General features: G+C 46.4%; 2 protein-coding genes across 2 annotated transcripts in view; both read left to right on the top strand.

The window, feature by feature from the left end:
* The window catches only part of LOC130022486 (zinc finger protein 560-like), a 131,498-nt gene that overhangs the window by 8,335 nt on the left and 97,474 nt on the right, over window positions 1-25,689 (top strand). Inside the window, exons 2-6 of the mRNA XM_056113258.1 lie at window positions 633-719; window positions 4,104-4,191; window positions 5,716-5,842; window positions 7,032-7,112; window positions 8,931-9,007. Of these exons, the coding sequence (XP_055969233.1) occupies window positions 4,159-4,191; window positions 5,716-5,842; window positions 7,032-7,112; window positions 8,931-9,007 (318 nt within the window). The 5' untranslated portion in view covers window positions 633-719; window positions 4,104-4,158. The remainder of the gene's footprint in view (window positions 1-632; window positions 720-4,103; window positions 4,192-5,715; window positions 5,843-7,031; window positions 7,113-8,930; window positions 9,008-25,689) is intronic.
* Window positions 11,904-13,639, top strand: LOC130022102 (zinc finger protein 345-like). The gene has a single exon (XM_056112833.1). It carries the CDS (start codon window positions 12,136-12,138, stop codon window positions 13,270-13,272), a length of 1,137 nt encoding a protein of 378 aa, XP_055968808.1. The 5' UTR covers window positions 11,904-12,135; the 3' UTR covers window positions 13,273-13,639.

Raw genomic sequence — 25,689 nt, 5'->3', positions numbered from 1 at the left:
CCAAGCCCTTTCATAATACAATCTAGGATCACCATTGGCCACCACAACTTTATTAATTTTATTTATTTATTTATTTATTTTGCTTTTTGGGTCACACCCGGCAATGCACAGGGGTTATTCCTGGCTCTGCACTCAGGAATTACTCCTGGTGGTGCTCGGGGGACCATATGGGATGCTGGATGCTGGGAATCTAACCCGGGTCGGCTGTGTGCAAGGCAAATGCCCTACCCATGTGCTATTGCTCCAGCCTCTATTAATTTATTTTATTTATTTATTGCTTTTTGGGTCACACCTGGCGATGTTCAGGGGTTACTGCTGGTTCATGCACTCAGGAACTACTCCTGGCCGTGCTCAGGAGACCATATGGGATGCTGGGAATCAAACCCGGGTCGGGCCACGTGCAAGGCAAACGCCCTACCTGCTGTGCTATCACTCCAGCCTCCCTTATTTGTTATTTTTAATCGTAATTTTTGGGCCACAGCTGGCAGGTGTTCAGGGCTTACCCTTGGATCTTAGCTCGCGCATAATTCCTGGCAGTGCTGGGGCTCTTACGTATTTACCCTAGCTTAGCTGATTGAATGAAAAGCACCCTATCAACTGTACTGTCTCTATATGATTTTATTTCTTTCCAGAAAAAGAATTTCTGCTTCACCTGTCAAGTTTGTGCGCATCCCCCATTGTCCATCTCTCCCAGACCGGAAGCTCCCCCTTCTGTTCAGGTGAGTACTTGCAGAAACGGGGTTTGCAGGGACCAACTGCACTAGGTTTTATATGTCTCACTGGAGGGGTGTGAGCCTTAGTACAACCAGGAGGGCATTGGTCTTGCTCAGGGCCAACTTGGATTCGATCCCCTGGGGCACCCCATGGGATTGTCTGAGCATCGAGAGGAGTGGCCCAAATACCACAAAAGATAGTAAAGAAAGAAAGGACTGGAGCAGTAGAAGAGTAAACAGGTAACTTTCCTTGCATGTGGCCTAGTGGTTCGATCCCCAGCACCCCATAGGGTTCCCTGAGCATTTCTGGGTGTCTCCCACAAACCTCCCCCCCCAAAAAAAATTTCGCTCCAGGATTTGTCTTGACACTTGAGCATTCTTAAAGTACTTTTTGGCAGTGTAGATCTCTGTTCTGCTTTTTTTTTTTTTTTCCCCAGTTTTACTGAAAACATGGAGGTGGTCAGGGAGCTCTCCCTGTCTGTTCATGTGTTTCTGAGATAAGGCATCCCCACTGGTAAAGCAGGTTCTCACCCATCTGAACTCCTCTCCTTGGGTCGATCTCAATACTCAGGTAGCAGATCGGGTGGGATTTGGACCATACCTGCCAGTGTTTGAGGATTGCGCCTTGCTCTGTGCTCAAACAGCAAGTGGACAGTGGATACCAGGGAAGGCCCTCCTGCCAGGCTTCCTGATAGCCTTGTGTGATCCAGCCTGGTCTGCCTTCCTGCCCATCTGTTCATACCTCCATTGGAAGTTCTATGTTGTGAACATTCTGTGATACACTCAACAACAGACTGTCGGGAGGAAAAGGAGTTGGAGTCTCTGAGCAAAATTATGGACTTGCACCATTAAGTTTCTTTTGGACCAGGTTTACTTTCCTCCCTATTTTTCTTATACAAAATCACAAACCCAAATAAGTAAAATTGTGTAATCTGTGAAAAACATGGCCTGTAAGTTCTGAGCCCTGCCTGGGTGACTCCCAAACAAGAACAAACCAAAGAACTAAACTTTGAAAATATATTGCTGGATTTCACACCTCTGCTGTCAGCAGATAACTTCCTCTTTGCCTTTATTTGTGGGGGGGGGGGGAGTGGAGATGGGGGCTTCTTTTTTTAATTTTTTTTTTTATTAGTGAAACACCATGAGGTACAGTTGTAGATTTACAATTTTTTGTGCTTGGGTTTCAATTATACAATGATCAAGTACCCATCCCTCCACCAGTGCCCATTTTCCACCACCATGGATCCCAGTATCCCTCCCACCCCCCATCCCCCCCATCCCACCCTGCCTCTGTGGGAGGGCATTTCCTTTTGTTCTCTCTCTCCTTTTGGGTGTTGTGGTCTGCAAAAGAGGCATTGAGTGGCAATCATGTTCAGTCCATAGTCTACTTTCAACATGCATCTCCCCTCCTGGGAGGATCCTCCAAACACCCTTTATTTGATGCTCCTTTCTCTATCTGAGCTAGAATGCCCCTAGAATGCCCGGCTGGCCTCTAAGCTATGGAGTAATCCTCCTGGTACTGATCTCAGCTATTCTTGGGTATTAATCTCCTATTTTGTTACTTTATATCCCCCAGATGAATGCAATCTTCCTATGTCTGTCCCTCTCTTTCTGACTCATTTCGCTTAGCATGATACTTTCCATGTAGTACCACTTGTATGCAAATTTCATGACTTCGAGATGGGGGCTTCTGCCAAACCCAGTGGTGCTCAGGGATCACTCCTTAGGGATTCAGGGTGTGAAGTTGAGTCTGCCGCATGCACGGCAAGTGCCTAGCCACTGACCTCTCTTTCTAGCCCTTGCACACCTGTGAAATTGCAGCCTGTGTTCAGCATGACACTGGAGGCTGCCAAGTGCCAGCAGCCCTGCCATGGCCTCTACCAGGTGGGCCTTATCCCTGCACCACAATCATGCCAGTCGTGTCCTTAGCAAAGATTCATTAAATTGATATATAATTTGACTTTGGCGTCTGGCCTTGCTAGTAGCCTGCCATGGTACAGTTCTGATACAACCCAGGGTGCCCCAAGCACCTCTAGGAACAAACCTGAATTCTTTCACTTGTGACCTCAAAACCCAAACCTGTGTCTTACATAGCTGACTGGCAGGGGTTGAATAATAAACAAATACCACTTTTTTTTTGTTTTCTGGGTCACACCTGGCAATGCACAGGGGTTCCTCATGGCTCTGCGCTCAGGAATAACCCTTGGCGGTACTCAGGGGACCATATGGGATGCTGGGAATCGAACCCAGGTTGGCAAATGCCCTACCCGCTGTGCTATTGCTCCAGCCCCACAAATACTACTTTTTTTGGGATTTTTTTGGGTTCTACCCCGTGGTTGCTGTCTATGGTACCTGGTGGGGTCCTGTGGACCATGTGCAAGGTCAATACCCTACTGGGCTATAGCTCCGGCCCCTGAGTTTATTGATTTTTTTTTTCTTTTTGGGTCACACCCGGCGATGCACAGGTTACTCCTGGCTCTGCACTCAGGAGTTACTCCTGGCGTTGCTCAGGGGACCATATGGGCTGCTGGGAATCGAACCCGGGTTGGCCGCGTGCAAGACAAACGCCCTACTCGTTGTGCTATCTCTCCAGCCCCTGATTTTTTTTTCTTCTGGTTAGAGGCCAGGCCTGGAGATACTCAAAAGTTGCTCCTTGAGGTCTGCTCTGGAATAGAGGGCTCTGCTCATTGATCACCCCATGCACCGCATGCAATGCATGGGGACCCTTTGGGCTGATGGGAATTGAAACATAGTTGAAGTGCCTGCCTTGTGCTCTGTGCTATCCCTGTGACAATCATTAAAAATATTTTACACTGGGTAAAATCCAGAAAGTTATGAAATTAGATGTTCTTTTTTCTACTAAGTACACAACTCACATTTTTTTTTGGTGTTGTCTGTTTTTGGTTTGGGGCCACACCCAGCAGTAGTCTGGAGTTACACCTGACTCTGCACTCAGGAATCACTCTCGGTGCAGTTTGGTGGCCTTGTCGATGCAGGGGAGCAAAGCAGGGTAGCTGCGTGCAAGGCAACTGCCCTCCCCTATCTGCTATTGCTCTGGCTCTGGGATATAATTGTCATCTATTTTTCTAGATTTCTGTTTAGCTGCTATAATATTTTTAGTTAAAGTGAACCCAAAGGCCCTGAGAGATGGGGTAGCAGGTCAGCTGCTTGCTTTGCCTTCCTGAGAGCAATGAATGGGCAGCCTGGACCCCAGCCCGCTTCTGCGTCCTCAGGAGAGGAAGGAACATCTGGCAGTATCTCTCTGGGTGGGTCTGTGACCGGTGCCTAAGGGTGAGGCAGCCAGGTCCTTTTTGGGCGCAAATGCTGGGACTTCTGGTCAGGGCTCAGGGTTGTTCTCTCTGGTGCTCACATTTCTGACTTCTCCTCCAGATATTTCCACGGAGCCTCCTCCTGCTGACCCTTGGGAATTCAGAGGCTGGAGACAATGGTGACATGCCATCTGACACATTGTCCCCAGGTGGGAGGAGAGTGATGTGGTGACATGATGCGGTGACAGTAGCTCGCAGGCTTGCGAGTTTCCAGGGTCGTGTGTCTCTGAATTTCAGAAATGAGCCTTGGGATGTGGTTCCTGGCGTGAGTGCTGTGTGAAAGACACTTTGTTCTTGCTTGTTTTATTGTATTTGGGTTGGAGGTGACACCTAGTGGTGCTCAATGAGTTCTCAAAAGTCAATGCTCAAGGAGCACTCCTGCCAGGTCTCAGGAACCTTATGAGCTGTGGTGGGTACAAGGTTGACTTCTTCAGTTTCTTTTGTTTTGTAAGGTGATGGGAGGTTCATATTGGTGATTCTCAGGATATATTTCTGGTTCTGCATTAGACATTGCACCTGGCATTGCCTGGGGGACCATACGGGAGAGTGGGGATGGACAGTCATACCTGGTGACCACTACCTGCTGTACTATTAGTGCATCCTGCTTCTTTGTTTCTGTTGTATTTGTTCTTATAACATAGAGGAGGTGCTTTGGGCTTTCTCTTGACTCTGTCCTCTGGATTCACCCTGATAGCATTGGGGTTCCAGGGGCCATTAGCTTCTATATGTATATGTACTCTGGCAGTTACAGTGACTCTGGGCACCAGGACATGCATTTCCCCTGTTTTGTCTTTCTACTCTGGACAGCCTTGCCTGCTCAGTCACACAGTTTCATTCTGCTGTGTGTGCAGTTTTGGGCAAGCATCAGTCTGAGGGAGACAGAGCGAAGGATCTCCAGGACCATCAGAGATGTTGGAGGTCAGAACACTGTTACCTGGGGCCAGAGAGCTAGTATAGCAATAGGGCACTTGCCTTGCCCCCAGCCAGTCCAGGGTAAATCATCTTTATCCCATATGGTCCCTCAAGCACTACTAGTCGAAATTCTGGAGTACAAAGCTGGAGGAACACCTATCATGACCGAGTGTTAATGAAAAAAAAGCAAACAACAACAACAAAAAGACACTTTTACCTGTTACTACAGGGATTTGGGGCAGCGCTGAACTGTGAGTACTGGGTCCTACGTGCACAAATGTCCTCGCACAGCTTTGAGTCACTCTCTGGACATCAAGTATCCCCTTCTCATCCCTAGGACAGGGGGTGTGGGGGTACTGTGTGTGTGTGTGTGTGTGTGTGTGTGTGTTTCATGTTTTGGGCCAAACTCAGATTTGCCTTTTGGGTCCCGTTGGTTCAGTGCTCAGTTGTTACCCTCTGCACTGCTCACTGCACCAGTGGTTTGGGATTGGCCTTAGGGTGACTGTGTGCAAGACTGATGCCTTCAGAAAACATCTAGTATAGTGTCCTCACATTCTACCAGATCCGACTGCCTTACAGTGATGTCTGGAGTGATTTCTCCACATCAGCCAGTAGGGCACATGGAGAGAAAGCAATCGAGGCTGGTTCATCCCGAGGGAGAGTCCCTGAGCCCTTTTAGGGCCCTGAGGGGTCCTATACTCATAGCCTGGGAATGGGGTGGAGATGGGCCCTGACTCCTGTCCCGCTGTGTGTTGACTCAGGACATAATTACCTTCCCTGATGTGGCTGTGAGATTCTCCCAGGAGGAGTGGACATGCCTGGATGCCAGACAGAGAAAGCTCTACAGGGACGTGATGCTGGAAACCTACCAGCACCTGCGGGCCGTCGGTGAGAGTAGCATGGGGCTGACTGTACCTTGCTTGACCTGCATGGACATCTGGGGCTATACTAGGCTGTGTGTTCCCCAGGGGCTGTGATTCTCATGGGCCAGGATTTTTGACAGCAATGTGGATCACTGTTTCTCAAGTTCATTTCTTTATTTCTGTTTTTATTATTTGGCCACGCTTAGCAATTGTTAGGCCTTCCTCCTGAGATGCAGGGGATCTGCCTGGGTCAGCCATGTGCATGGCAAAGCGCCCCACATGCTGTACTGTCACGCAGGTTCCTCAAAATAGTTCCTTCCATCACTAAATTAATTTACTTCTTGTACTACCCTTTACTTCAGTATATTTGTTGTTTTGGTTTTACTTTGGGTTTTGATTCGGAGCCACAGTTCACATTCTTCCTGGCTCTGTGCTGAAGGATCACTCCTGGCAGTGCTCAGGGGCCCATGGGGGTGCGGTGGACTAAATAGGGTCAGCAGTTTACAAGGCTGGTGTCTTACTCGCTGTACTACTGCACCATGCCTACAATTTCATTTTTCTTTTTTTTTTCTTCAGTTTTGATTTAGTTAGGTGGCTACACTCAGCAATGCTCAGGGATTACTCTTGGCAATATATTCAGGAATTTCTTGTAGCAGTGCTGAATATATGGATGCCAGGGAACAGACCCATATGTGTGTGCCAGACACGTGCTTGCCAAACTGGACTATCACACTCGCCACAAGTTCATTTCTTTCTTTCTTTTTTTTTTTTTTTTTTTGCTTTTTGGGTCACAGCTGGCAATACACAGGGGTTATTCCTGGCTCTGCACTCAGGAATTACTCCTGGCGGCGCTCAGGGGACCATATGGGATGCTGGGAATCGAACTCAGGTTGGCCGCGTGCAAGGCAAATGCCCTACCCGCTGTGCTATTGCTCCAGCCCCTCATTTCTTTCTTAGGGCCTCGCCTCATCAGATTTTTTTTTTTCAGTGCTTGGGTTCACATCCAGTGTTTCTTGGAGACTTTGGCATGACTCAATTTCATTCTGAAACTAAAACCTGGTGCTTATGCCTCTGATAATCACCAATCTGGCAAATCAAAAGTGGAGATTCTGTTAATACCTTTTCAGGAATTTACCTGATTTTATTAGGGACACATGGGGTTGACCTGTCACTTTTCCTTGTCATTAATCCAGGCCTCTCTTTGTGGGTTTCAGGGAGTTCCAGCGTGAAGCCTGCGATGATTTCCTGGCTGGAAGGAGGAACCCTGAGGCCGGAGAGGAGAGGCATGTCTGCTGGTGAGTGTCTGAGGACCCTCTCTGGGTGGGGTCCTGGGCAATGTGTGGGTGTCCTGATCGAGTGTGAAATGCGCTACTGACCCCGGGCTCTTGGGCTCCTGGATCCAGGTATCTGTGCTGCGCTAACGCTGCCTTCATCCCCTGCACTATGGAATTATTCAATGCTTTGCTTTATTGTCTTTGTTGTTATCCTTCCCTGTCTTTCAAGCCTGTAGAACAGTCCTTGGGATTCATGGCCCTTGTCCCCCTTTCTGTGCCTCAATGGCCTGGTTGTACAGCATCCTGTGTCATTGTGACCTGTTCATGAGAAGCTGTACTCTTTTCTTCCCTCTCTCTGTCATGCTTATCTTATTTATTTATTTGGTTTGCTTTTTGGGTCACAGCCAGCGATGCACAGGGGTTACTCCTGGCTCATGCACTCAGGAATTACTTCTGGTGGTGCTCGGGGGACCATATGGGATGCTGGGAATCAAACCGTGTCATGCTTATCTTTGCCCTCAGATCAGTAGCACATTTTGTCAGTATATTAACAGATTTTTTTTTCCTGTAGTGGACTGGGGAATTTTTTTTTTTTATTTTTTTATTTATTGAATCACTGTGGGAAAGGTTACAAAGCTTTCAGGTTTATGTCTCAGTCATGCAAATATCAAACACATTTCCCTTTACCAATACTTATTTTTTACCGTGAAGAACCCCAATAAAACCCCACCCCCCACCCCTCCCCGTCCCTGTGAGGCAGATGAATTCTAGTTAACACTCTATCTGCTTTGATTAGATTCATTGTTTCAATAAAAGATTCACCACTATTATTTAGAGTTTACCCCACCCCCCCAACTCAGACATGCTGAAAAAGCATTGTGAAGTGATTTGCTTTCTACAGCTGGGTTCAAGAATTAAATGTTGGTTTTGGATTTCTGCTATTTTACCTATTGAGCCTGGAAGTATTTCTACTGAAAGTCAGATAGTTAAGAAATTGGTTTCTGTGTTCTGGAGTTGTGGCTGTGCTGGAGAGCCGCTCGCGGGGGGCAACCGGTGGCCTCGGTAGGGCGTGAAGGGCGGAGCGAAACGCCCCCCTTCCCATGAGGTTTTAGTCGCCCCCACACTCCCGGCTCATACCTGCTGTCCACAAGGCTCCCATGTGGCCGCCATCTTTCTTTCCAGAGAGGAGAGGGCGAATGGGGCAACACCCTTTCGGACTGGGGAATTTTCAGATGTTATTCCTAGTGGTTCTTAGAGGTAACATTTGTTTTATGCTCAGGGATGAGCCCCTATCAGCCTCATGCAAGGTAAATGCCCTACCTGCTCTTCTCTCTTCTAACCCACTAAGAATGTCTTTGCTTTTCAGTTTAAACAGTGGATGAATGAGCCCATAACTAAGCTAATTTGAGCCTGAGAGATAGCACAGCAGGGAGGGTACTTGCCTTTCATGCATCCCACGTAGGCTGAATATCTTGCATTGCATATGGTCCCCCTGGTATCACCAGGTCTGGTTAAAAAACAAAACCCTGATTAAAAAATAAAACCCAGGGGCTGGAGTGATAGTACAGCAGTTAGGGCATTTGCCTTGTGTGTGACCAACCCGGGTTCAATTCCCAGCATCCAATATGGTCCCCTGAGCACAGCCAGGAGTAATTCCTGAGTGCAAAGCCAGGAGTGCATTGCTGGGTGTGACCCAAAAAGCCAAAAAAAAAAAAGCCCCAAAACCCCCAAAAAACGAATTTGGGGAATCCTAAGCTGTTTGCAACAATCTCCACAACAGACCTCATTCAAAGATGTTCCATTACTAATTCTTCCATTTATTACTGTGTTTAATTTCAGAACTCAAGCCACAGTTTCAGGATTTGGCATTGCAGCAGTTTGATTTGGGAAAGAGGTCTCCGAATAGGAGTGAGCTGGTATGATTTGCACGTAGAATATAAATATTATGCTGGCGGGATACAAAATTACACAGGAACAAAATTTTGACTTGAAAGGTGGAGGTTGGGCATTGCAAGGAGGAACTTTGGAGCCTATTGCTGGGAGTAGGGGGTCTGTAGTCTCACCGGGTGCTAAAATCAGTCATATTAAAATGTAAAGATATTCCTATTATTATTATTATTATTATTATTATTATTTTTGCTTTTGGGGTCACACCCGGCGATGCTCAGGGGTTACTCCTGGCTCATGCACTCAGGAATCACTCCTGGCGGTGCTCGGGGAACCATATGGGATGCTGGGAATCGAACCTGTGTTGGCCATGTTGGCTGCGTGCAAGGCAAACGCCCTACCCGCTGTGCTATCGCTCCAGCCCCCCATTAGTATTTTTATTTTTGCATTTTCATTCCCACACAAATGCTGAGGGGTTGGTTCAGGCTTAGCACTCAGGAATTACTCCTGACTGAGCTCAGGAAACCATTGGGATGCCAGGAATCAAACCTGGATCCACCACATGCAATACCATCCCAACTGTACTGTCGTTCAGTCCCAATTCCTACTATCTTTATATGGAAGAAATACTGTGATTTTTCATTTGATAAAAGTAAGTTCAAGAGGTCATTGTTTAAAAGAACTGGTTTGTTGGCCCTAGAGAAAGTGCATTGGGAAGGGAACTTGCTTTACACAAGGATGGAGACTTGGGCTTCTCCATCTCCAGCACCACATATGGTTCCTAGACACCCACCAGCAGTGATCCCTGAGCACCTCTTGGTGTCCCATCCTCAAAATTAATACAAACTATAAAAGAAAAAGAACAAAAAACATTCATTGATCCTACACCCCATGTGGTGAGATGTTTTAGTGGCCTCTGTGGTCCATCTCAGTTGTGTCTAGTTGCAGCGTTGCCTTCACAAGTGCTTCATGGTCTCCACACTGACTAGAACCGAACCCAGACTCAGGTGTATTTTCCTAGAAACTGCTTCTTTGGTGTTCTACAGAGAAACTTATTTCCAATTTTATGTATCTGTTTATTGAATTGACAGCTTAATGACCCCGCGTCCTTCTGTTTTGTGAATCTATCATGTAGAAACAGTAGCTTTTCCATGGAAAAGCCATCTACATGTCAGGAATTGCATTATTTATGATGGAAATGTTAGAAACCAACCTGTAGTGTGAGTTCACAAAGTAAACCACAGAGGCTGCTGCTGCGATGCATGTTGTGTTCGGTGGCCCAGAGCTCCCTCCCTACCTCCCCACCTCCCCAGGGCTCCCCAACAGAGAGACAGGGAGAAGGGGACCACAGCCTGATGGTGAAAATGGCCTGTTTAATGCAGAGTTGCTAGCATACTTAGAGAACATCTGAAAGGTGGTTGAGGTAAGGAACTAGGTGTGATTGGTTATTTACATAGGCAAACATTTGGCAGAGGAAATTCTCTTGGGGAGATCAACTCAAAAAGACACTGTCTCCCAGGAACATCTACATTGCTTTTCTCTTTCCCTCTAGTTGCATGTTATCAATCCTTGCAATTGTTTGGATAAATACAGTAAGAGACAAAGATCTCAACACTTAGTCCTCTAGGCTGAGAGCCCTCCCGTTGATCGTCGATTTGCTCGAGCGGGCCCAGTAACGTCTCCATTGGAGGCTTTGTTGTTACTGTGTCTGGCATATCGAATACTCTCGGTAGCTTGCCGGGCTCTCCGAGAGGGGCGGAGGAATCGAACTCGGGTCGGCCATGTTGGCCGCTTGTAAGGCGAACGCCCTACCCGCTGTGCAATCGCTCCAGGCTGAGAGCAAGCAAGGCTTTTACCATAAATCCCAGACTAAGTCCTCAGGCCAGTTCAGCTTGTCCTTCCCCATGGGGATCCTGTCTCTTAAGTTGTAACAGTTTGCATCAAGACCATGCATTTATGCTTTCTAGAATGTCCTGTTTCAATGCCAGGTAGCTTTGCCACTCACCCCGGGTCCATCCCATCCCCACAGCGGGACCTCCCTTTTGGAGTGTTAGGAACTACAGCAACTGATGCCTGAGTCAAGTAATTATGACCAAGTAATTATACCCAGGATTAGATGCCTTTCAGGGTCAACCGACTCCCCAATATTAGGAGCATAGCATTAATGGTCTTTCTGTGTTTAACCAAAGAACATTGCTCTCCAGTAAAATATAACAAATATACAGCACTTTAAATACAAAGCAGTACAAATACAAGTTCAGAATTATCAGAACGTTTTGGCTTACAAGTAATCAAGACTGACTTGAGGAACTGTGACAATGAGCGGTAAAATACAAGGGAAAGGTTTTAAAGATAAACTTGAACTAAGTTAGGGATGCTAGCAAGAACATGTTAAACTTCTTTGGGAGGAAGAAAGGGGGCAATTCACTGAGGAAGCCTAAAGCACTTAGGGTCAATATCCATCCAAAAGGAAAGGTTGAAGGTAGACTTTAACCAAATTAGGGATGTTAACAAGGGCATGGTAAGCTTCTCTGGGAGGAGGAAGGGGGCAGTTCACCAGTGAAGCCTAAAACACATAGGGTTGATATCCACTACTGCAGGCATTAGTTTCTTTTGACAGTGTGACTCTTAAGGAATGGAACAATAATTGGAACCCTTCTCTGCTGTTCTACAGGGAAGCAGCCAGCCTGCATGGAACGTCTCTGATCCTGTGCACTGTGGGAAAGTCTCAAGTGAGCCATCGTGCCCACAGCCCCATGGGGATGCAGAGATAGGCGGAATGTTCTCTAAGGGTGATCAGAATGGAGAAAACCTCATTCTGAAGAAGCCCTCCCCTGGGAAGAGCTCCTCACAGTCTGTTGTCCTCAGTTTTTGGACACAACCTCCCACAGTGGGGCAAATCCTAGACTGTGGGAGAGGAGCACTGTTTATAGAGAGTCCCTCACATCAACACACCCAAGAGCAAAGTCACCACAAACTGAACCCATCTAGGAGTAACCATTGTTCGGGAGCCTTCCTGTGTTCTCAGCATCGTGATGTTTCCTTAGAAACCCACAGTGGTCAGAATGCCCAGGATTGTCAGCAGCAAGGACAGACTTTGAGTCAGGTGTCACCCCGGGGTGACAGTCCAAACATCCAGACCGGAGAAAAACTCTACATGTGTAAGAACTGTGGGAAGGCGTTCACTTCCCCCTCAAACCTTATTACACATAGGAGAGTTCATACTGCAGAGAAACCTCATGCGTGTGAAGAATGTGGACAGGTCTTTACTCTGTCCTCGCAACTTAGTGTTCACAGGGAACTTCATACGGGAATGAAAACTTACACGTGTCAGGACTGTGGGAAGGCCTTTACTTGCTACTCAAACCTTTCTCATCACAGGAAAAGTCATTCTGGAGAGAAACCATATTCGTGTCAGGATTGCGGGAAGGTCTTCGCTTATCCCTCAAACCTTTCTAGGCACAAGAAAAATCACACTGGAGAGAAACCATATATTTGTAAGGAATGTGGAAAGGCCTTTGATTATCCCTCAAGCCTTATGAATCACAGTACAGTTCATACTGGAGAGAAACCTCATAAATGTAAGGCGTGTGGAAAAGCCTTCTCTGATGGATCAGTACTTACTAAGCATAAGAGAACGCATACGGGAGAGAAGCCTTATGTTTGTCAGGAGTGTGGGAAGGCCTTTAGCACATCCTCAATTCTTACTGTACATAGAAGAATTCACACTGGAGAGAAACCTCATAAATGTGAGGCATGTGGAAAGGCCTTCACTGAGGGATCCGTCCTTACTAATCATATGAAAACTCATACGGGAGAAAAGCCTTATGTATGTCAAGAGTGTGGGAAGGCCTTTAGCAGATCCTCAGTACTTACTATTCATAGGAGAATTCACACCGGAGAGAAACCTCATACATGTAAGGCATGTGGAAAGGCCTTCGCTCATGTGTCAGGTCTTAATGAGCATATGAATACGCATACTGGAGAGAAACCTTATGTATGTCTGGAATGTGGGAAGGCCTTTGGAAGATCCTCAATACTTACCATTCATAGGAGAATTCACACTGGAGAGAAACCGTATAAATGTAAAGAATGTGGGACAGCCTTCAGTAGCACCTCCAGCCTGCATCAGCATAGGAGATTTCATACTGGAGAGAAACTTTTTGCATGTGAGGAATGTGGGAAAGCATATTCTCATTCCTCAAACCTTTTTAGTCATAGGAAAACTCATACGGAGAGAAACTTTATGTTTGTAAGTAACGTGGGAAGGCCTTCTCTGAAACTTGGTACCTAAATAAGCACTTTGTAGAGGATCATACAACCTCATCAATGTCAGACATGTGGGAAGGCCTTCACCGGGCACTCAGATCTTAGAATGCATCTGAAAATACACTCTAGAGAGCACTCTCAAGTAGTAAAGAATGTGATAAAATTCACACTGGATGACTCAATCCCGAAATAATCCCCAAGGTCAGAACAGGCTGCCTTCAGTAAAAAATATTTTGCCTGGAAAAGATTGTTGGGAGATTGCAAAAGGACAGCCAAGAAAAAAAGAACTCTGGTAGCCTGTGTGAAGTTCCCGGTGACGTCAGTACTATAAGGGAAATGTAGTTGCTCATTATCACCTATGCCTCAACTATGCCAGTGTCCTGGCATTTGGACTTGATGTGTATTTTAACTTATAAATAATGGATCATGGTGATGGAAGCCAGTGGAAGGTGATTCAATAAGAACTAAATAAACGGTTACAAAAACCACCCCTCTGGCAGAGCTGCCACTGTCTCATTCTTTGGCCGGACTCTGGCTTTGCTCAGAGGCCCTAGTTTATGGGGTTGTTTGATAGAGATCAACCGGGATGTTACAGTGAATCCTTTGGAATTGGAAGGATGGGCAAACTTTCATTCTTCAGGACTTCCTGTGTTACGTTTTGGGGAGCCACACCTGCTTTGTTCAGGCCATACTCCTGGCTCTGAGCTCAGGAATCCATACCTGCGAGGATAATAGTTATCCTTATGGGCTACTGGGCTTGGAATCCACATCAGCCTTGTGCAATCAGGTGCCAACCCATTGTATTATCTCTGCACTCCTTGTATTCAGATTTTTATTAGATTGATTCTGATGCTCACAGTTCTGACTTCTCCAGGTCTTTGGACAGAGTTTCCTGCTGATTCTCGGGAATTAGAAGCTGGAGACAATGGTGATACTCCATGACACACTGTCCCCAGGTAGGAGGAGAGTGACAAGATGAGGTGATGCAGTGACTGGGGTGCATAGGCTTCCAGAGCCCTCTGTCTCTGAGTTGATTCTGGAAAGAGCCCTGGGATGTTGCTCCTGTTCAGAGTGACCGACTCTCTGTTGTTGGAGGCAACATTTTCCCTGTTTGTTTTGTTGTATTTGTGTTTGTGGCTACACCTAATGGTACTTGAGAATTAATATAAGCACAGTGCTCAATATTCAGTCCTGCCAGGTCTCAGGAACACTATGAGGTGCTGGAGCACAAGGCTGTTTTCTACAGATATTTTTGTTTGTTTTGGTAGGTGATGTGGGCAACACACCCCATGATTCTCAGGCTTCCTCCTGGCTCTGCACTTGACATTGCCCTTGGCAGTGCTTGGGACACCATATGGGACAGTGGGGATTGCCAGCCGTACCCGCTGCCCCTGTACTTGCTGTACTGTTACTCCATCCTGCTGCTTTCTTTTCTTTTGTATTTATTTTTTGTTCCTCAGTGGATTTTCTTAGGTCTTCCTTGACTCAGTGCTCCGGATTCACCCTTAATGGGCATCAGGGTACCCCCAGGGCATGCTTGCCCCGTATGTTCCCTGGCAGCTACAATGACTAGAGCTCCAGGACATAGATTTCCCATATTTTGTCCTTTTCACCCTAGAAAGCCTTGCATGTGCCATCACAGTCTCCCATTCACTCGTTGCTGTGTGTAATTCTACAAACGCACAGGTCCCAGGGAGATGAAGCAAAGGTGTCTGGCAGGTATCTTTATTTATTTTTTTTTTTTGCTTTTTTGGGGGTCACACTCGGTGATGCACAGAGGTTCCTCCTGGGTCTGCACTCAGGAATCACCCCTGGCGGTGCTCAGGGGACCATATGGGATGCTGGGAATCAAACCTGGGTTGGCCGTGTGCAAGGCAAATGCCCTACCCGCTGTGCTGTTGCTCCAGTCCCCGGCAGATGTCTTTAGTATCAAAACACTTTTACCTGCTTCAAGAGGGATTCGAGGAAACAGTGAACCATGTTTCAGAGTCCTACAGGTACATATGTGTCCTACAACATATTTTGCATCACTCGATTACCAGTTAATGTTGCCTCCTCATCCCTAGTGATCTCGAACTGTGGGGTGCAAGGTGTGTGTGTGGGTAGGGTTTTTGGCTTCACCCAACCTTGCTTTGTCAGTTCCTCTGGGTCTGTGCTCAGGTATTGCCCTCTCCAGTGTTCATGAAAGCAGTTGTGCTGGGATTGGCCCTGGGGTGTGTTTGTGCAAGGCCTGAACTTCAAGGAATCTTCTAAGACAACAATCCTAACATTTTACCAGATCTGGCCAACTTAGACTGATTTCTAATTGTGTGTGGAAGCTGCTTCTCAAGAGGAGAGGTCCTTAGCTCCTCTATGGGGCTGAGGAGTTCTGTCTTCATTACCTTGGATGCAGGGTGGGCAGGGCACTGAGTGCTGTTCCCCTGTTTTCCCATCTCAGGATGCAGTAACCTTCCCCAACATAGCTGTGAACCTCACCCCAGAGGAGTGGACGTGCCTGGATGCCTCTCAGGGTAAGCTTTTCATGGATGTGATGCTGGAGACCTACCAGCACTTGCGGGCCGTCGGTGAGAGCCACAGGTTGAAGCCTTTGCCAGACAGACCTGTGTGGGATTCTGGGGCTTGGACTTGGGCTGTGAATTTGCAGGGGCCGTGATTCTCATGGCCAAGATGTTTGACAGCCATGCATATCCCTGTTTCTCTTGGTCCTTTCTTTTATTCTGTTTTTGTTATTGGGCCACACCTGGAGGTACTGAGGAGTTATTCCTGGCTCTGTACTCAGGGAACACTCTTGGTGACTCTGGGGCCAAATGGAATGCAGGAGATAGACTGGGATCTGCCACATGCAAGTCATGTGCCCTGTGCCCCCTACCATCACTCTAATAGTTCCTTTGCTGAATTAATTTCTTATACTACACTTCAATGTGTTCATTTTGGTTTTACTTTGGATTTTGATTTGGGGCTACCATTCACATTCCTCCTGGCTCTGTGCTGAAAGGTCACCAGTGCTCAGGAGCCCATGTGGTGGGTTTGTGGATTAACTTGGTTAGTAGCCTGCAAGGCTGGTGCCTTACCCACTGTACTCCTGCACCAGGATCGCAACTTCATTTATTGTTGTTGTTGTTGTTTTCTGTTTTGATTTGATTTTAGGGCTACACTCGTCATTGCTCAGGGATTGCTCTTGGCTATATATTGAGGACTTTCTTCTGGCAGTGCTCTAAGACCATGATGTGGATCCAGGACTCCGTATATGTGTGTGTCAGGCACGTGTCCACCCTGCTGGACTAACCCTGTGGTCACTAATTTCTTTCTTACTTAGGGTCTCACACAGTCAGACATCACTCAGTGCTTGGGGTCACTTCCAGTGGTTCTTGGGAGACTTCAGCATGACTCATTTTATTTTCACTCTTAAATTGAATCCTGGGTTTTATGTCCTCTCTGATAACCACCAATCTGGTGCATAACTTAAGTGTAGATTCTGTTCATTCCTTTTAAATATTTTGCTGAGTTTTATTAGGGACACAGAGGATTGGTCTGTCACCTTTTCTGTGTCACTAATCCATATTCTGTCTCTGTGGGGTTCAGGGCATTCAAGGGCATGGGAATCCTGCAGTGATCTGCCTGGAAAGAGGAGCCCTGAGACCAGGAGGAAAAGTGTGTGTGCAGGTGAGTGTATGAGGACCCTCCCTGGCTCGGGCCCTCCCTGGGCAGTATGGTGGTGCCCTGTGCTTGTGTGAAAGACACTGCTGACACTGGTGACCTCAGGCTCTTGGATCCATGCATCTGTGCTGCGCTCATGCTGCCCTTCACTCCCCTGGGCTGTCCCTTATGGAATGATCCTGTGTTTTCTTTCTTGGTTTTATCATTGTTCTTCTTCATCTCTGAGGCATGTGGAACAGTTCATGGGATTCTTAGCCCTTCCCCCCACCCTTCTAGCCTTGCCAGCCTGGCTGTACATCCTGTAATTTTGGGGTGTCACTTTCAGGAGTTGATGGACGCCCCTGTGTCCTCTTGTCATTCATATATCTGTCTTCGGATCATCATGGTAGTTTACGATACTAACAAATTTATTTATTTACTTATTTTAGGCCCAAGGATGCTCAGCCTTTATCCTGGCTGTTCTCAGGTTACTTTGGTGGTGCTCAGGAAGTAGCCCCTGTCAGCCTCATGTGAGGAGAATGCCCTACCTGCTGTTATCTCCTTTCCATTAAGAATTATTTTTTGTCTTTATGTTTAAAGAGTGAATGAGTGAGCCATAGCAAAGCTAATTTAAGCCACAGAGATAGTACAGCAGAGAGCGTGCTTACCTTGCATGTGACCGACCCAGGTTGAATCCTTGGCATCCCATATGGTATCCCTGATCATCACCGGGTCTGGTGAAAAATAAAAACCCAAAATCTAGTTTGGGGATTTCCAAGCTCCTCACAGTGATCCTCCCAACAAACCTTCCCTTTGGTGTCAGCTCGTTTGGAATATGAGAACTGTATAATATGAGAACTGATGTCATCCATCTGCTCAGCCTCATCTAGGTATCTTCCATTTGACATTCGACTGATTCTTATTGAGTATTGTATTTGATTTCAGAATTCAAATCCCAGCTTTAGGATTTGGCATTGCTGCGGTCTGATTTGGAAACGGGGTCACCAAATCTGAGTGAGCTGGTAAGATTTTGTATACTTGAAATAAATGTTATGCTGAGGAATATTCAGTGCACAGTGCATGTGACTTGAAAGGTGGAGATCTGGGCTCAATCCCTGCCACCACATATATGGTCTCTGGGCCCTGCAGGGAGGAAATCTGGAGACTAATGCTGGGAGGAGGGAGCCCACAGCATCACTGGGTGCTAAAATCAGCCATTTTAAAATCGAAAGAAATTTCATCATCATCATCATCATTATTTGCTTTTTTTAACATTATTTTATGATTTTAACTTATTTAAAAAATTTTCGTTAATTAATTTGCCTTTTGTGTCACACCAGCGATGTTCAGGGGTTATTCCTGGCTCTACGCTCAGGAATTACTCCTGGTGGTGCTCACGGGACCATGTGGGATGCCAGGAATAAAATCCGAGTTGGGAGATGTACAAATGAACCTTGGACCCAAGCAACTTGAAACAGAGATGGCCCTGGACTTTGCAATAGGCCGTTTCCACTGGGCAGTTCCAGATGGGGGCAGGTGCTGTCCCACAGCTTGCCCTCTAGGAACTCCGGTGGTCGCCATTTTCTAGAAGCCAGCAATAAGCTCCAGGTATGAGTGACGTGGTGCCAAATGCCAGGACTCACGGAATAGGGGAGGAGCGGGCATTCCTCCTTTCCCCTGCCTTGATGGGACTCTGAGATGAAGCCACACCTGGCCACCATCTACTTAAGCTCCCACACAGCCAGGATCCAGAGACACACAAATGAACCTCGGACCCAACTAACTTGCTGCAACGACCTCTTCAGACCCTAATAATTAAAAATTTAGAATTCCTTGAGTGCATGGCCGCTCTTGCAGTGCACGACGTTATATTGCATCCATAACAAACAATACAAAACACATAGTCTAGCATTGTCTTTTCAGCATGTGTGAGTGGTGTTGGGTCTGGTCTCGAAATATTGAAGGTAACTAGAGAAAGAGAGGGTTGTGCAAATTGTCTACCACACAGGCAGGGGGAAGTGTGGAATGGTGGGAAAGGGGAATACTGGGGATTTTGCTGGTGGAAAATGTGCACTGGTGAAGGGATGGGTGTTTGATGACTGTATGATAGAAACTCAAGCATGAAAGCTTTGTTACTGTACCTCATGGTGAATCAATAAAAAAATAAAAAATAAATTAAAAAAAAAACCTGACTTGGCCATATGCAAGGCCAATGCCATCTCTGTTCTACTATCACTCTGGCTCCAATTCCAATTATTTTTAAGACTGAAAAAATGCCGTGATTTTTCATTGAAAATAAGCACAAGTGGTAATTGTTTTAAAAAACTGGTTTGTTGGCCCTAGTGATGGTGCACTGAGAAGGGCACTTGCTTTGCACAGAGATGGAAATCTGGGCTTCATCCTCAGCACCTCATATGGTTCCAGAGGCCCACTAGGAGTCATCCTTAAGCACCTCTTGGTGTGATCCCTCCAAATAAATGCAAGTTGCAGAACAAAAGAACAAAAACAGTCATTGATCCTAGAGAGGAATCCTCTTGTGTTCAGATGTTTGCAGTGGCCCTGCTGGTCCATCTGGGGATACAGCATTGCATATGGAATAGGCTATGCAGCGAGCTAGAACAGAACTCAGACTCGGGTGTATTTTATTTTATCAAAAGTAGTTCTTCAGTGTTCTGCAGAGGGCCTTAATTCCATTTAATGTATATGTTTATTGAGCTGACAAAATTTTACACAGCTTAATGCGGGCATCCTTTAAGTTTGTGCATCCATCTTGCAGAAGCATTAAATCGTTCCAGGAAAAACCATCTAAGTGTTGGGACTTATATTCGTATGGTGCAAATGTTAGAAACCATCCTGCAGGGGTTAATTTCTTTTGACAGGGAGACTCTTAATAGAGCAGTAATTGGAATCCTCCTCTGCTGTTCTACAGGGAAGCAGCCAGCGTGGGTGGAATGTCTCTGATCCTGAGCACTGTGACAAAGACTCAAGTGACCAGTCCTACCCTCATCCTCATGGGGATGCTGAGACAGGGCAAATGTCTTCTGAGGGTGGCCAGAATGGAGAGAACGTCCAGACTCCAAAGAAGCCCTCTTGATTGATTATTTCCCCAAGAAACTCATTGTCCCATGTCCCATCTTCTCCCTACCTTCCTTGAATCAACCCGCTTGCATTTTTCCTGATGGACTTGTGTGTGAGAACATTGGTTCAATGTTTGACTGACTGGTACAGGATCAGGGGACTTCTCCAACCCCCATCCCCTCGGTGTGACCAACCACTTCAGCGGCTCCACTACACTCCTTTATCTGAGCCCCCTAGATGAAATAAGTTTACTTTGTCAGGGGGGTCGAGGTCTTACAAAAGTGCAGTCAAGAAGGAAATTCTGGTAGCATGTGACAAGCTTTCTGTGGTGCCAATACTATAAAGGAAAGATACTTGTTGATTTTCAGCCTGGTCACAGCTATGGCAATGACCCAGCGTTTGGACTTCACATGTATTTTCATTTTTTTCATTTCATCATCCTGTTATTCGTCGATTGCCTCGAGCAGGCCCCAGTAACGTCTCTTTCATCCTAGCCCTGAGATTATATTCAAGGCTATTTAGGAGAATGAGACCCATCATTGTTACTGGTATTTGGCATATTTGGTACGCCACGGGGAGTTTGCCAGACTCTGCCCTGTGGGCAGGCTACATTCGATAGCCTGCAAGTTTGTCCAAAGTAGGAATGAGACAATAAGATGTCATAAAAAAAAAGTTCTGATAAGATGTCGCGTGGCCGCAAATGCGGCCGCGCGGTTCCGGGATCTGGATTTTATAGTCTTTGAGTCTTGGCCGCTGATGGGATTACACGGCGCCAGGGGGCCAGGTGGTGGGTGTGACCCCCGCCTACTGGAATTTGGAGGATCTGGGTGGAAGATGCTCGACTCCAATTCGAGTAGGCTTGGAGGTCTCGACCCCGGAACCCGCATGGCTTTGTCCCTCTGCCAGTACCTTCATGGGTGCGGAGAGTGGTCTCAGCATGATGGTGGCTGGTCCTGGAGGTCTTCGGCTGCCGGAACCCTGGTCAGGGCGGGGAGGAAATCTCAACCCGCTCCCCTCCAAGGGGCTCCGGGAAGGAACACCCACGCGCGGGGGCAGAAGACTGCATTGTATGTTTGATTATAAATAATGGGTCTCGGTAATGGAAACGAGGAGGAAGGTGACTAAATAAGAACTAAAGCAGGTACAAAAACCACCCTTCACTCAGCTGTCATTCTTTCTCTGACTCTGGTGTGGGCTCAGAGGCCCTGGTTTGTGGGGTTTATGGCAGAGATCAATCAACCATGGTGCTGCAGTGAATCCTTTTGATGTGGGTGGGCCCCACGGGTGGCTCATGTGAAGTGGGGAGGAGAAAGACAGTCACTTTCTCCCCATCTGCCTCTGCCACCCGGGATCCAGGGTTACTGTGTTCTTGTCTCACCTCGCAGAAAGAAATTTCAGGAGTATACAAGCAGTGAAATGACACAGTTTTTTTTTTCTGAACTAATTTTTTTTATTATTATTAGTGAAACACCATGAGGTACAGTTGTAGATTTACATTTTTTGTGCTTGGGTTTAGATTATACAATGATCAAATACCCATCCCTCCACCAGTGCCCATTTTCCACCACCATGGATAATATCCCTCCCACCCCCATCCCTCCCATCCCACCCTGCCTCTGTGGCAGGGCAATCCCTTGTGTTCTTTCTCTCCTTTTGGGTGTTGTGGTCTGCAAAAGAGGCTTTGAGTGGCAAACATGTTCAGTCCATAGTCTACTTTCAACATGCCTCTTCCCTCCTGGGAGGATCCTCCAAACACCCTTTATTTAGTGCTCTCTTCTCTATCTGAGCTGCCCTTTCCCCTAGAATGCCTGGCTGGCCTCTAAGCTATGGAGTAATCCTCCTGGTGCTGATTTCAGCTATTCTTGGGTATTAATCTCATATTTTGTTACTTTATATTCCCCAGATGAATGCAATCTTTCTATGTCTATCCCTCTCTTTCTGACTCATTTCGCTTAGCATGATACTTTCCATGTTGTACCACTTGTACATAAATTTCATGACTTCATCTTTTCTAACAGCTACATAGTACTCCATTGTGTAGGTGTACCAAAGTTTCTTTAACCAGTCATCTGTTCTTGGGCATTCAGGTTTCTTCCAGTTTCTGGCTATTGTAAAGAGTGCTGCAGTGAACAAACAAGTGCAGATATGACACAGTTTTTATTTGGAGGTTTTGAAAGGAAGGAGGGAGAGGAAATGGGAGAGAGGGGAGAGTAATATTCTCGAGAGAACACGAGCTTCTCCAAGGGTGGGGAGAGTCCCTAAACACATCCCAGCATTAGACAGGAATGCATGAAAGTGTACATCTCAAGAGGGGGGATCTGGGCAACACATGTGCTCAGCCGCCACATGTGCTTGGCCACATAGGCAGAAGCAGCACAGGGGCTCAGGCAGCATGTGCACACCCTCCCTTTGTTCAAGGTGGCCTTTATAGGGTTTCTCCAACCTGCTCCCCTCTCCCCCCCATGTAGGGCTTCTACTTAGGTAAAAGTCCGTTGCTAGGGAGGTTACCAAGGGTGTTGGGAGTGGTGATGGTCTTCTTTGAAACTCCTTTCCTGACTTTTGTTTCTGCAGGAGCTTCTGCAGAAAGCAGAAGGGAGTTGGTCCAGCCTCCTTAGGATCTGTTCCAGACTGGCGCCACTTTTCCATGAGGTTAGGGCTATTACTTCCCAGGAGATTTACTGCCATTGCCTTGAGAAGGGGACTTCCCTATCTGCCTGCCTACATCACTTTGAAATTGCAAAAACAACCAAACCTCCATTCTTAAGGCCTTCCTGTGTTATATTCTGGGAGACACATTGAGTTCTGCCAACCGTAAGTGGGTTGGCTCAGGCAACCTTATTATGTACTGGGGTTGGTATTCAAGTCGTCTGTGTTCAAGCAAACACCTTTCTCGCTGTAGCATTTCTGCACTCCTTGTATTCAGGTTTTCATTAAATTTACACAATCCAGCCTAATCAGTGGCTGAATAAATAGCTATACTCCTATATAAAAAATAAATGTACACAATCATTAAGGATTAATATTTCTGGAAAGTATCATCGTTTGAAATGACTGTGGCATGTTCTTTAATGGGGTGGGCTGGAGACAGATTAATTGGATCTTACTGTGCATAGAAAGATGAATGTTAGTTCTTGAAAAGTATGGTAGGGGACCCTTGAATGAAATGTTTTAAAAGTGGTGGAAATATCAGGGGGACCCCAGACTCCCCATCTCAACAGTTAATTCCATTAATCTGTGATTATTGAGCAATAAAGAGTGGCCACATTCCTGGATTCCAACTCCCTCATTTCAGTAGGATTAGGAAAAAACAAGTTTTCACTTTTGGAGCAGTAAAATTCTAACAATCTATTGTCATAAGAGTGCTAAAAACTGTTTAGATCTGTCCAAAAGGTCAAGGAAGGCTAGAAAACGACAAGATGGTTTTCTGCCCATTAACTCAATGTTTGTCACCATTCTAAAGTTTGGTCCATGAACATGATTGCCACTCAATGCCTCTTTTGCAAACCACAACACCCAAGAGGAGAGAGAGAACAAAAGGGAAGGCCCTGCCACAGAGGCAGAGTGGGATGGGAGGATAGGGGGTGAAATGCCACAGTCATATTAAACGATGATACTTTCCAGTGGGATGGGGGGATAGGGAGGGATACTGGGATCCGTGGTGGTGGGAAATGGGCACTGGTGGAGGGATGGGTATTTGATCATTGTATAACTGAAACCCAAGCACAAAAATTTGTAAGTCTACAACTGTACCTCATGGTGTCTCACTAATAAAAATTAAAAAAAAAACTTTGGTCCATATGGAAAATCGTAAATAAATAAATACATACACACACACAGACCACTGGTTTGGGACAGCACATGGCAGTGCTCACGAGTTCTTCCTGGCTTTGAACTCGGAGCATTTGTGATGGTGCTCAGGGTATCCAACACAGGTCAATGGCATGCAAGATAAGCATGCAAACGCTCTACTAATGCAGATGCGGGGAAGCTGTGGCACCAGGTCTCTCTTCATTTGTGATTCCTGAGTTCTTCAATATTTTCTAGAATAAAAATAAAGATACTCAGATTGAGAGTTGGAAAGCAGAGAAGTTTATTGGAAAGTATAAGAGAAAAGAAAAGGTGCTTCCCAAATGTGGAGGAATTTAGTGTAGGACTAAGTTAAAAGTAAGTTGGTGTAGTCCTTTTTAAAGGCTCCTTGCAATTCTTATCAATCAATAAGTGTTATAGAGAATGCAGGGAATCTATAGGGTGGTCAGGCTGGTTGGAATCTTTCTGGACATCTCCTTCAGGGACTGTTCATTATCTTAGTCTCCCTGTGAGCTTAAGACTCTGGGGCAGTTTATGATGAACAATTGTTAACTCCCTGTTTATCAGAAAAGCCTAGGAATTTTCAGGGAGTCAAAAAATGTAGGATGGGCCATCCAAAAGTGGAACTGCTCACAGTAGCGGTCAAGGGTAAACCGAGGCTTCCTCTTTCACTACCGTTCTGGCTGCATACTGTTCCCAAAAGTTGGTTTTTGAAACTGCCTCTTGCAATTTTCCTTGTAGGTGAGGGTCCACTGCTGTGTGTTGTCAAGGGGTAGAGTGTTGGCCGGACAGTGCTCTTTGATGTTCTTACCAGCCTTTGCTCCTGTTCCAGTCTCTCATCAGCTCTCTAGACTGCTGCTCAGCCAGTTCCACTCTGCATTGCCAGGGTTATCTTCGGAATCACTGCTTTCACCCCAACTTTCCCGAGAAACTCATTGTCCCATGATCCATGCACAACTTACCTGCCCTCCAGTCCCCTGGACTGTCCATCACAGAATGATCCCGCATTTTGCTTGCTTCTTTTTGCTCCATTCTTTTTCATCTGTCATGCATCCATGAGATTTGGTACCCTTTGTCCCCCTATCTGCATTCACTTTCCTGGCTGTACAGCCTGCAGTGTCTGGGTGCCCTCTCAGGAGCAGCTAGACCTCCTGTGCCCTCTCTGTCACCATGCTTAACTTTCCCCTTGGATCAGTAGCATGGTTTTTGAGTATACTAAGAAATTTATTTATGTTTTGTTTTGGGGTTTGGTGTTCTTCCTGGCCATTCTCAGGAGTGGCTTTTGGCAGTACTCAGGGATCAGCCCCTGTCAGGCTTATGCAAGGCAGATGTCCTATCTGCTGTTCACTTTCTGACCAGCTAAAAAGTATTTTTATGTACGTATAGTGAATGAGTGAGACAATAACAAAGCTAGTGTGGGCTGGAGCTACAGTACATCAGGGAGGGCCCTTGCCTTGTTTGTGTCTGATTCAGACTTGATCCCCAGCATCCCATATGATCTCCAGAACATCAGCAGGTCCAGTGAAAAAACAGAACCCAAAAAGCTAGTTTGGGGACTGTCAAGCTCCTCATAAAGTAAAGGCCCTCCCGTTGATCATCGATTTGCTCGAGCGGGCCCAGTAACGTCTCCATTAGAGACTTTGTTGTTACTGTGTCTGGCATATCGAATACTCTCAGTAGCTTGCCAGGCTCTCCGAGAGGGGCGGAGGAATCGAACTCGGGTCGGCCATGTTGGCTGCGTGCAAGGCAGACGCCCTACCCGCTGTGCTATCGCTCCAGCCCTCATAGTGATTCTCCTAATGGTCTTCCCTTTGCTGTGGGCCTGTTTGGACTGTGAGAACCATAGAGATGGTTCCTACTCTACCTATTCAATCAGGTGTCATTCAACTAATTCTTACCTTGCCTATTGTGATTGATTTCA

Source organism: Sorex fumeus, unplaced genomic scaffold (assembly GCF_029834395.1).
Source record: "Sorex fumeus unplaced genomic scaffold, SorFum_2.1 ptg000019l, whole genome shotgun sequence".
Lineage (NCBI taxonomy): Eukaryota > Metazoa > Chordata > Mammalia > Eulipotyphla > Soricidae > Sorex > Sorex fumeus.
The sequence above is the reverse complement of the archived record's forward strand: the minus strand, read 5'-3'. Positions and strand labels throughout refer to the sequence as shown.